Genomic DNA, 12492 nt, shown 5'->3' with positions numbered 1-12492 from the left:
TACTTTGAAAATTATAAATATTTTTTAAGTGTATTTTAATTTTAAAAAATTTTTAACGAATATTTCATGATTTGATGAAGATAAAATGCGGTTTTCAAAACACTTCCTAGTTTCCCCAGGTAATCAAACTGGTTTCCATGCATTTTGTTATCCTTTCTACTTGTAATGTGACTGATTACGATACCATACTGCCCGACCCCTTAGGTGAATACTTTTTTGTTTGCACTTTTACAGTATATTATGAGCGGACATTATAGAACACTATTTTTTTAATTAATATTTCCTTATTAATTGGTTGCTACCATAAAGAAATATTAACTTTATTTTCGTAAATAAACGCCTAATTCTCAATGAATTACTGAATCAATCTTTTACAATTTTCCACATTTACGCAGACTTACCGAATCAAAAAATTTGAAAACAAAGGTGAACGGTCATTTCAAAAGGCTTAATTGTCAAACACGAACACGATTCAAATCATCATCACCAGATTTCCTCTTTAAGCTTTTGCTTTTTCAACACGCGACTAAAACACGAACTCTCCAAAGAAAAAAGGGAAAATAATTATTTGACATTTTTATAGAGACGCTTAATGAATCATTGCCTCTTGGTAAGATTAAACACGCAATGTTGTAAATGTGATTTCTATGCCATTTTTGTCAGATTCTTCTCATATAATGTTTGTAAAACAGTATCAAAAATAAAGGGATTATAATTCCATATCGTTCAGTAACGAAACAAAGTGTTTCAAGTCATTCCAAAAAACCTAAGTGCATTGTAACTATTGTTCATGAAAATAGATTCAATTGATGTTGAATTTTAAAAGCATCTATGTGTCATAGTTCAACACAAAATTAAATTGGTATTGCTTATAGTAATCAAGAGTGAGTGAACAATTTTACACAATTAGCTCAGCGATTAGTTAAGAATATGTTAATGAAGTGTGGAGATGAATTTAAATAAAAATGACCAACATTAAATAATCTTTAGACATGAGTATTGTATGGCAACCGAACTGGTGAATCAATTCTCGTAAAATTTAAATGTGTGTTTAAAAAATATCTAATCAATTTGAAAAATTATAAAAATGTGATAGACCTGACAAGTGTTAAGAATTTTACGATGTAATTATGATTTTAACTTTTTATATCTTATCAAGGCATAAATTGAACTTTTATGCCTTGAACTATATTTTGTTCGTTATTTTTACGGTAATAAAATACAGATTTTGGAATAATCATTTTAAGAAACACTGGTTCAGTCAAGAGATTGCTTTGATAAATATTACCAACACAACCCAAAGTCAAACATTAACTTTCTTAATTGATGACTAATCAAATTTAAATTTATTTAAATATTGATAGAAGTGATGTAAATCGTTTCATTATTAACATAATATCACATATCTTTTCACTATTCTATCATCATCATATCTTCATTTTTTTTCATCTTCTTTTTAAGACCTTCATTCTTGTCATCCATCCAACCAGCATTCAAGAACCTAAGCCAAGGCTCATTTATTGGAAAAAGGTATTAAGCACGTAATCTTAATAAAATTTTCAGAAATTTTTTACAAACGTTTGATTTAGTAATAAATGTAAAATTTATAAGAAAAAGATCGGTGTGCTTGCTTTATGAGGCTAACACTAATTATCAAACGACATTCAGTTAGCTAAAGAATTTGCTTTTTTTTCGGGGGGGGGGTGGCGAGACAGCAAAATTTGACCTTTATATGACCTTCTGACCTATATATTATCTCGGGTGGAATCTGGCTCTAAACCATGTTATGTATCTCGAGCTTGGATGAGGTTGGATTAAAATTCAGCAAACTTTGGTCTGAACTCACCTCTACCTACCGACTGGTCCGACCAGCCTCACCCATCTCTTTTTCAGTTATTCCTGCACCGACTTAATAAGAAGCAACCTCTTCGACGTTATTCTTCTAATGCTCAAACGAAGGCAAAATTAAGAATTCAATCATTGTTTATTCTTAGCCTATGGCAAGTAAAATCATTTTTATCCCTTTGTCATTATAATTATAATTATTAGAAATGATCATGAATCTGCCTGTGTAATAAAATATCTAAAATGCAATACAAGATTTGAAAAAATATTTTGTCTAATCTTTATTCTTTTGTTGACAGATTTTATAATTATATCAATAAGAAATAGCAATAATAAATCTGCCAGTGAAGCAAAAATAGTGAAAATGCTACGTAGGATTATAAAATGTTTTGTTATCTTCTCATATTTATCATTTCATAAATAGATTTTATCATTTCTTAATAATATAATTATAATGATGAATCCGCTCTTGAAACAAAATAGTAAACATGCAACGTAAGATTACAAAATATTTTGATCATATTTACTTACTATACATACATTTCTCAGACTTATTTAGTTTTCTGGTGAAAAAATATATTTTTTTCCTTCCAGTTAAAAAATTTAAAGTTTCATATTGATATACTACTTTAGAAAATTGTTCACTACGATTAAATTTTGACTAAAAAAGATATGAGGTTTCTATGATTCAAATTATTTATTTAATAATGTCAAAATGCGAATTTAATTATTATGCACTTGTTGTATAAACGAATAGCCACAATCAATGTCATTCAATTTAAAATTATATCATTCAATAAAAAATTTGCGAATGAGTACAAAAAGCAGTAAATCTCAACAATTATTTAAATTAGAATATACATTCCATCCTTTAATAACGATTTTTAAAAACATATAAATAAATAAATAACATTTGGAAATAGCATTAACATTAAATCAATGAGCACATTTCTTAAGTTTTTGGATAGGCTTTTTTCAATAAACTTTTTTTCCAATAAATATTTGGTCCTCTATTATACACTGAATACTTATAACTCCAAGAGGTGACAGGTTTCATCCAACTCGAACCATATTCAGCTGATATTACATCTTCTGGTTCACATGGTGTGTTAACTTTTTGACCCAAAAGTTCAGCGGAACATAAACTAAAAGCTGGGTGATGATATCTGTAACCAATAATAATAAAATTACAGTTGTTTAATACGTAAAGAACAGAATCAAAGAAGATTACCGATAGGTACCCAAATTTCTTTTTAAAAGGTACACATTACGTAAACCCTTATTTTTAGCAATCAGGCAACAACCTATATTTGATCTGGTAAAGCATATTGGTAAAGCTGTAATGTTTCGAAAAACATAAATGACAACATTACGTTCTAGCCGTCTATACTTTCGAGACAAGCTAACACCAATTATACCCATTGTTCTAAGCTGGGTGGGTTGCAAAATGTCACCATGGATATAACCTTTGACCTTCACAATGAGAGGTCAAATTTTTATTTAAAAAAGGTCGATTTCCAACCAATGTTGCCACTTTTTGATAGTTTAACTTCGATTAAAAAAATATCTTACATGCTAGATGGTTGTAAGATGTCCACAAGATAAATTAATCTCGAACTGCAAATTTTAGATTTTAAGAGGTAAGTAACCAATATAGGAAATTATACTACAATTTGTAATACAGAGTAAGACGAAATGAATACTTTAATTACATAGGTGCACTATGCAAAAGTGCAAAAAATGCGAAATAATGCAATTAAAAGGGTATATACAGGCAGAGTAAATATAAGCAAATTTTGATAGTACTCCTCAGGAATGTTCGATTAGCACTCCTTTTAGTGCTAATCGAACATTCCTGAACATACATCAAATTTGAATGCCGATGTTAGAGACGGCAGCTGTGGAAGTCAAACACTCTGGATCTTTTAAGAAAACGCACACGAAAGAAATCACGTGGAATGCGACCTAGAGATGGCGGTGGCCAAAGCAAGAGTATTATCTTGAGTAGAAACGTGACCAATTCACCATTGTAAACATTTAGAGAGTTGTTCCTCTGCAAATTTTGTTTTCGCGGAAACACTGCAGACAATTTGACTTCCAAAGTCGCATATTAGTGAACATGCAAACGGTACTTATATCACTTCTACCTCTATGTACCTTTATAATAACTAAATTTATTACATATTGGGTATTGCAGCTATGAAATAGTGGCATTCATTTTGACTTCCGTAATATTTACTGAAATGCGATAAATAATTGTCTTCCCAGATAGTATATATTTTAATTGTTTTTTAGATAGAATAATTGTTTTTTTAGAAAAGAAGTCTCTTTTATTTAGATTATGGGATCAAATAAATTGTATGAATATTCCTAAATGGCAATTAAGTAAAATACATATTTAAATGTTGATTTCAATAACTGTATTGAACAGTTTATTTTAATAATTAAATTTTTAAATAAAATGAACTCTTATTTTTTGAAAGATAAAGTTGTTGGACTGTCTTAACGTTAATTTTAAATTTTTTTTCCTGAATTGTATACCACCGTGCATGTCCACGTTTTAATTTTTTTTTAAATATTATTATTTTAGTAGGTTGACAAATATAGGTAGGCTATTATAGTGGGTTAAAATTGCAGTTACAAAGTACGTCTGTTGCCAAGCATTTTTCAACAGGATTTGAAAATAACTTCTGTAACTGAAATTATATTCTACTTAGCCAAGAATAGTTATTATCTGCCTATAGCCATAAGTCTGTAAGTTGTAAGTCTATATGTTCAAAAGTTATTTTGATTTCAAGCCGGAAAAAAGTTTGACAAGTTTTCCTACTTGACTAATCAATTTTCAAATAATATACAAAACTAAAAAAAATTAAAATTAATTTTCTGCATAAGTGCAGTGAATAAGTGCAATTACTGCATAGATGCAATCTTTTACTCCTTGTCATATGACTTAATTTTTGAAATTTTTAATCATTTATTGAATGATTATGGCGCGATTCTACCAAAAGAAGCTCTGAGGGAATAAATATTCAAAATTATAGTAAAATTAAAAATGAAAAATTTTTGAATATAGAAAATATATTCAAACTATTAAAAATTCTTTAGTTAAATTTTAACAGAAGCTGGAACACGCTGAACTTTAAACACAGGTTCTACACATTCATAAGTTATATTAGTTTTATTTCCTAAAAATTCAGAGAATATTGAAGACCAATAAAATAGTTTTTAGCATTATATTTAGCTATTTTATTCCATTATCTTTGCTTGATGTATATACACATTTAATTTGGACTTTTTTTTACTGAATAAAAATTTATTAGTCGAGATAATCTAATTTCTCAGTTACACACGTAACATAATTTTTAATTTCTTTCTTTAAACACTTCAGTAAATTTTGCAATTTTTTGTTCTATAATTCATATTTCATTTGTTTATATCATTGCAAGCAAGATATTCAACAGAAGAAATTCCAGAATTAAAGCTGTAAATAGTTATTATTTAAAATTCAAATCAAGGTGGCACACATAAAAAAAAGTTATTTGCGTTAGAATTACTTTTACATTTTATTTCGAATGTAACTTTATTTTCTACAATTTACAGTTTTTATTTTTAACAGTAAATTTTTTTTTACAATTAAATAATAAAAACTGAAGTTTTAATCGTAACTTTAACTGACATTCAAAATATTTTCCATTTAACGAAATGGTCTCACTATAACGGTTTTTTAAAGATGTTATTCCTCCGAATTTTCTCATTTTTCGGAATTTTTTAAATCTTTTCATTTCTGTCATTTTATAAAAAAAGGTTGGAATTTCTGTGCAACTAATTTCCTCGGCCACGGACTTGTTTTTGTTATTACTGGCATTTTAGTGAAATGACTCCCTCTAAACATTTTTTTATAAATAAGTAAAATCCATTTTTAATTACAAGACATGATCTTTACGAAAAATATTTTCTTAACCTGTAGTGTTGTTGGAAATCACAACAGTACATATTATTACAATAGTACGTAATTTACTTTATAAATTGTTAGCTAACAAAATATGTAGAATCTGTCTACAACGAAGATTTATTGCAGCGAATTTCTTTCCATAACGGAAATTTTAATCGAAACGTTAAACATTCAAAATATTCCCCATGTTACGAAATGGTTGTCTTCCTTTAAAGATCATTCCAAAAGATTTAACTTTCCCATTTTCGTTATTTTTGGAATTTTTTAAATATATATATTTTTAATTTCCGTCATTTTTAAAAAAAAATTAAAATAAAAAGTTGTAATTCATGTGCAACCGATNTTGAAAATTCAGAGAATATTGAAGACCAATAAAATGGTTTTTAGCAGTATATTTAACTATTTTATCCCATTATCTTTGCTTGATGTATATATATATAACTAATTTGGACTTTTTTTACTGAATAAAAATTGATTAGTTGAGATAATCTAATTTCTCAGTTACACACGTAACATAATTTTAAATTTCTTTCTTTAAAAACTTCAGTAAATTTTGCAATTTTTTGTTCCATAATTCATATTTCATTTGTTCAAATTTTGTAAACAAGATATTCAACAGAAGAAATTCTGGAGTTAAAGCTGTAAATAGTTATTATTTAAAATTTAAATCAAGGTAACACACGTAACAAAAAGTTACTTGCGTTAGAATTACTTTTACATTTTATTTCGAATGTAACTTTATTTTTCACAATTTACAGTTTTCATTTTCAACAGTAAAAGCTTTTTTACAATTAATACTAAAGGAAAACAAATATTTTTAATTCTAAATAGATAAGACTTCTTTGAAAAAAACGCGCTAAAAAGCAGCAGAAATTTCAAAAAAAAGTTGCAATAATGGAAACAAAGGAAATAAAAATAAAAATATGACCACGGAAGCCGACGTCTTCAGGGGGTACCGACCCCGGTAGCCAAAAAACAAAACCATTTCTTATTGAGGAAGAAGCAAATGCCTAAATTAACTCCCTCAGTACCTCGATGGTTTTGTATAGAAGTCCAGGAAAAAACATGAAATTCAAATAACAAATTTAGAAAAGAAACTCAAACAAAATCATCAGAAAAATAAAAACATTATTTTTTATTAAACATTTTTATCAAGCATTTTTATTAAAAAAAATTTATTTTTATCTTTATTTTTCTGATGATTTTGTATGAGTTTCTTTTCTAAATTTGTTATTTGTATTTCATATTTTTTCCTGGACTTTATACAAAACCATCGGGGTACTGAGGGAGTTAATTTAGGCATTTGCGTCTCCCTCAATTAGAAATGGTTTTGTTTTTTGGCTACCGGGGCCGGTACCCCCTGAAGACGTCGGCTTCGGTGGTCATATTTTTATTTTTATTTCCTTCGTTTCCATTATTTTTACAATTAAATAATAAACATGGAAGTTTTAATCGAAACTTTAAATGACATTCAAAATATTTTCCATTTAACGAAATGGTCTCCCTATAACGGAAAGATGTAAAAAAAGATGTTAAAAAAAGATGTTCATCGTTCCGAATTTTTCCATTTTTCGGAATTTTTTAAATCTTTTCATTTCTGTCATTTTATAAAAAAAGGTCGGAATTTCTGTGCAACTAATTTCCTCGGCCGCGGACTTATTTTTGTTATTACTGGTATTTTAGTGAAATGACTCCCTATAAAACCAATTTTATAAATAAGTAAAATCCATTTTTAATTACAAGACATGATCTTTACAAAAAATATTTTTTAACCTGTAGTGTTGTTGGAAATCACAATAGTACATATATTATAATAGTACGTAATTTCCTTTATAAATTGTTAACTAACAAAATATGTAGAATCTGTTTACAGGAAGATTTATTGCAGCGAATTTCTTTCCATAACGGAAATTTTAATCGAAACGTTAAACATTCAAAATATTCCCCATATTACGAAATGATTGTCTTCCTTTAAAGATCGCTCCAAAAAATTTAACTTTCTCGTTTTCGTTATTTTTGGAATTTTTTAAATATATATATTTTTGATTTCCATCATTTTTAAAAAAAAATTTAAAATAAAAAGTTGTAATTCATGTGCAACCAATTTGCTTTTCCATTGGCGTGTTTTTACAACCACTTACATTATTAATTTTAGTGTATAGTTCCATTGAAACCCTCTTTCATAATGCTTATTGCCTCATTTTCAATTGAGAGCCAAAAATATGCATTTAAGAACTTATCACATAAACCAGTTTGAGATCACAGCTGCCACTTTTTCATTAGTTTCTTATAAGCGTATGAAATAATGTCTGCGAAATAGCAATTATGACTGAGATACTTAGAACATTCACTATAGCCGAGTGAGCACGCTATCCTTAATTCATTATAACGAGGTTATATGAAAATATTTTAAACTTTCAAAGAGTGTTGTAAATTAGATCAATAATTTAATTTTTGCAATGTATTGTAAATAATTTCTAGCAAATTATACTTACTTAAAATAGTAACCATAATACGGGCTATGACCGGCATACCAAGTACCATTTTCCTGTTCATAAATAAAAAATAAATCCACAGATAATCCATGGCATCTGAATTTAAGCTCCATTGCTTCTTCAACCTGAAAAAAGAAAGATAAAATAAAATTTTAAGAAAAGTTTATAGTATTTAAACTTCTTTTTATCTTTATTATTTATCTTTTTGGTCAATTCAACACAAAAAAAGTTTTACGAATTTTAGATTAATTAATAATACATTTATTGATTAATAATATAATGATTAATAATATATTTATTAATAATATATTTATTAATTAATAATATATTTATCAATTAATAATATATTTATTAATTAATAAGATATTTATTAATTAATAAGATATTTATTAATTAATACTATGTTTCATTGTTATATTTGGCATTTATAATTTTGAGCCTATTTTGATAAAAGAAAAATACGCAGCTATGAGGGTTAGCATACTTTTCACAGAAACTATGAAAACAAGTTTATTCTACATTTCGTCATAAGAGGATAAGAAAGATATTGCTCCAAGCAACATTCTTACTAATTTCGTTAATTCCAGAATTTAAATCTGTTTGAACGAAATATATTATTGCTAAAGCTAAAGCGAGAAACTACAATTACCATTTAAGCGTATTCCATTAATTTGTTGATAACGGTATAAGGGATAAGTATATGTGTTAGAAACTCCATTTACTATTATACTGTAAATGAACTAAATCATATAACGTGAATAATTTATTTTAAGCAATTATTTAATAATTTTAAGCAAATAAGAATGTAAAAATAAACTACATCGAAATACACCTAAACTATACCCTAAAATATAAATAGGATAAAATTTGCAATCGATAAATGACAAATACATTTTCAAACAATTTCGAGTAGAACTGAAACGTTAACTTGTTTGAAATAACTGTCCTTGTAACTATTTAACTTTGATTCCTGGATCTAGGAGACATTCCATTTTCTCCCTAAACTTGTGAAATTTCAATTGTAGAGGGAATTTCTACGTCCTTGAAACTTTTAAGGCTAGCATTAAGAGAAATTGATCTGCATTTATTTTTTAGAAAGTTGTGACAAAACGTGTGAATGTACATTAGAATTACTATACAATCTACATTTTTTTTTCATGCACTCTTTTTTCCTTAAAACTTTCTAGCCTAGTAGACTATCAAAGCTGCAAAAATCAGTATCCCTAAAAGTTTGTATATATTTATAATAAGTTATTTAAATTTGATTTTAGTATGAAATCCTCTTGAAAATGAAGTAAAACAACGTGAAAATCAAATTATGTCTGATAAGAAGTTCATGTGTTCAAGCTCCTAAAGGTCAGAAAATTATAAATAATTTATAAATCCATTCAAATTTTCCTTTTAAAGGGGATCAAAAAGAAAAAAAAATCCTTAATTTTTGGTCAGAAATCAGTAGAAAAAGTGTTTATTGCCTAGAAAGATAGAAATATTTTCTGTTAATTATAAACAATCTCCGAGCAATCACAGAGCACTATTTTTTTTATTATCTGAACTTGGCTGCTTAGCAATAGAGTAAAATTATGGATTGCTCTCTTGAACTTCTCTATGGCTATTTTAATTACTCATTTGCAGCGGCGACTTTACTTGGCTGTTTTTGGGGAAATATAGCGCCAAATATAGCTTCATTGCCCCCCCCGCCCCCCAGTTTATGATCCAATCTTTCGAAATTTCCTCTCCTCTGCCCCCCAATTTTTAGGATCAGGAATCCAAATTTATAAAAAATATTTTTTTATTCAGAAAAAGAAGGTTTTTTTGTCTTATTTCGTAACTTAATTAATAGTTAGAACTAATTAATTAGCATATTTGAAATCACCTCCACGAACGATTAAGATTGAACGTGAAAATCCGATCATTAGAACAAAAGTTATTCACGATGATATCCTTTTTCTTTTGCGTACTGTACATACTTGATGCGATTTTTTTATAAGAAATTGAATCCCTAATTTGGTTACAGTGAATCAAATGTGGTCCTTTTTAAGGAGAAAATTAGGAAATTATAAGGAACAAATAAGCATACGTAATTAATAAGAAATTATATATAATTTAAATAATCTTACCAAGCCTAATTTCTCGTTTAAATGCAAATGTTCATTTTTCTTAAAGTATTTTATTATTTCACGTGCATCTTCATCATCCATTGCCCAAGTGGCAAAATCAGCATCTGAAGTATATGGTATAACATCACACTGACGGTGCAAGCCTGTAAAATATCAAACATTCATTTGAGGCCAATATCAAATCATATCAAATTCAAATATCATATCAAATTAATTCACCTTGCATCACGATTAAAAAAATTAAATTTGTTTTATCCAAAAATCAAATCAGATCAGGATAGTTCATCTTGCATTATATTTAAATAGGAAGTTTCGAAAATTTATTCAAACCAAAATGAAAAGGAAGCCTGTGAAATATTCATTCGTTTGCAAACAATACCAAATCATATCAATCGCCAATATCGTATCATATTTATATGAATTTTTCTTCATTTATTTGCACCAAAAATATCAGATCAAAATAATTCACCATATTAAAATGGGAAACTTCAAACATGAATGAAGATAAAGCCCGTGACATATCAAGCATATATTTGAACCTAATGTTAAATCATATCCAATATCCAATAATATCATATCAAATTAATTCACTTTTCATCATATTTAAATAAAAAAATTAAGCATTTATTTGCACCAAAAATTAAATCCTATCAGATCAAATTAATCCACCTTGCACCATATTTAAATAGTAAAATTACAAACATCGCTTAGTAACAAAGATCAAATCGGATCATACATTTAAGATCAAATAAAAATGAACTTAATGATTCACATATATTTAATTATAAGAAAACTTTAAAGTATTTAACAAGAAATAAGTAATGCCACACATTTTCAAAACTGATTTTTTTTTCATTCATCACTGTGTTTTCTCATTTGAAAAAAAGCTAAGAAAAATTTTCAAATTTAAATGGATATCTTCTACTTGACAGTTTTCATTATTTTCTTCGAATAGGAAACTAAACTGTGTCGTATATTATTCTAGTTCGGCATAATGAGTTTCGAAAATTTTCACTGCAAGAACTTATAAAAATAGTAGCATTACATAAAGCTAAAACTACTGTTATTTTATGCATCATTCGTAATATTTATTCATACAGATATTTACATTATACATGATATATAATTTTAGCAATACAAAAATTAACATATATATACTCTAGTATCAGATCTTTGGAGATGGTAAATGTTAATATGCATGCCGTTATTAACACTGTATATTTCTGCTATGAAACATAATTATTTGTTTTTCGGGGGGGGGAGAGAAGAAAGTGTTATTTATTTTATCTTTTCATAGGCTATAGAAAATGTAGAATTAATTAAATGCTATACATATGCTATACTTTTCTATTTTGTATGCTAAAAATAATTTTCAGCATACAAAATAGAAAAGTAATTGGCTGTAAAGTTTAGGTCTTTCTTTTCTGTGACCTTTCCCTTATTTTAACAAAACTTTGAGCTAAAAAAAATTCGAAGATTAATAGAGCACATGAGGAAAAGTGGTTTAATATCATACTTTCTACTCAAATGAAACTAGGGCAGGCCATAAATCAAACTTTTTTTTTGATAATGGCCCCTTTTTTACCTTCATCACAACGTGTCACACTTAGCCATACCCCTTTTCCCCTTGTCACACTCATATCACGCTATTTTAAATATACATATATAGTTTGAGAAAAAACACAAGTTTAAGATCATATTTCAAATTTGATTTTTAAGCGTTAACTATGCATTACGACATTTATGAACATAACGATAAAGAGTGATAGATGTGTGCTTATTTTAATAGAAAAATATTTAATTTGTTGATTTTAAATGGTGGTACAATTTAGCCAAAATGTGTGTCACTTCTTACTAACTCCTCCCTTCAATTGTCACAAATTAACGTTACCCTTCCAAGCGTTAAAACAGTAATGGAACTCCCCAAATAACAATCTGAACGTTACGTCTGTACATAACAGTTGTAAAAACTATGACCGGTGATTTCAAGTATCATTTAAATGAAACATGGTAGGAGTTTTAAAATAATTTACGTGGTCAACAGATGGCATTGCTAATCGAGGAAACAAACATTATTTTAAGA

General features: G+C 27.5%; 1 protein-coding gene across 4 annotated transcripts in view; it reads right to left on the bottom strand.

The window, feature by feature from the left end:
• Positions 1–2686: 2686 nt before the first annotated feature.
• Positions 2687–12492, bottom strand: part of LOC107436203 (ribitol-5-phosphate transferase FKTN) — a 32890-nt gene continuing 23084 nt past the window's right edge. For all 4 annotated transcript variants that reach the window (XM_043045360.2, XM_043045362.2, XM_043045361.2 and 1 more), the window contains 3 exons: positions 10410–10552; positions 8293–8417; positions 2687–3011 (listed from right to left, as the gene is read on the bottom strand). In XM_043045360.2, coding sequence (XP_042901294.1) covers positions 2798–3011; positions 8293–8417; positions 10410–10552 — 482 coding nt within the window. In that variant the 3' untranslated portion in view covers positions 2687–2797. The remainder of the gene's footprint in view (positions 3012–8292; positions 8418–10409; positions 10553–12492) is intronic.

This window comes from Parasteatoda tepidariorum, chromosome 3 (assembly GCF_043381705.1).
Source record: "Parasteatoda tepidariorum isolate YZ-2023 chromosome 3, CAS_Ptep_4.0, whole genome shotgun sequence".
Taxonomy (NCBI): Eukaryota; Metazoa; Arthropoda; class Arachnida; order Araneae; family Theridiidae; genus Parasteatoda; species Parasteatoda tepidariorum.
The sequence above is the reverse complement of the archived record's forward strand: the minus strand, read 5'-3'. Positions and strand labels throughout refer to the sequence as shown.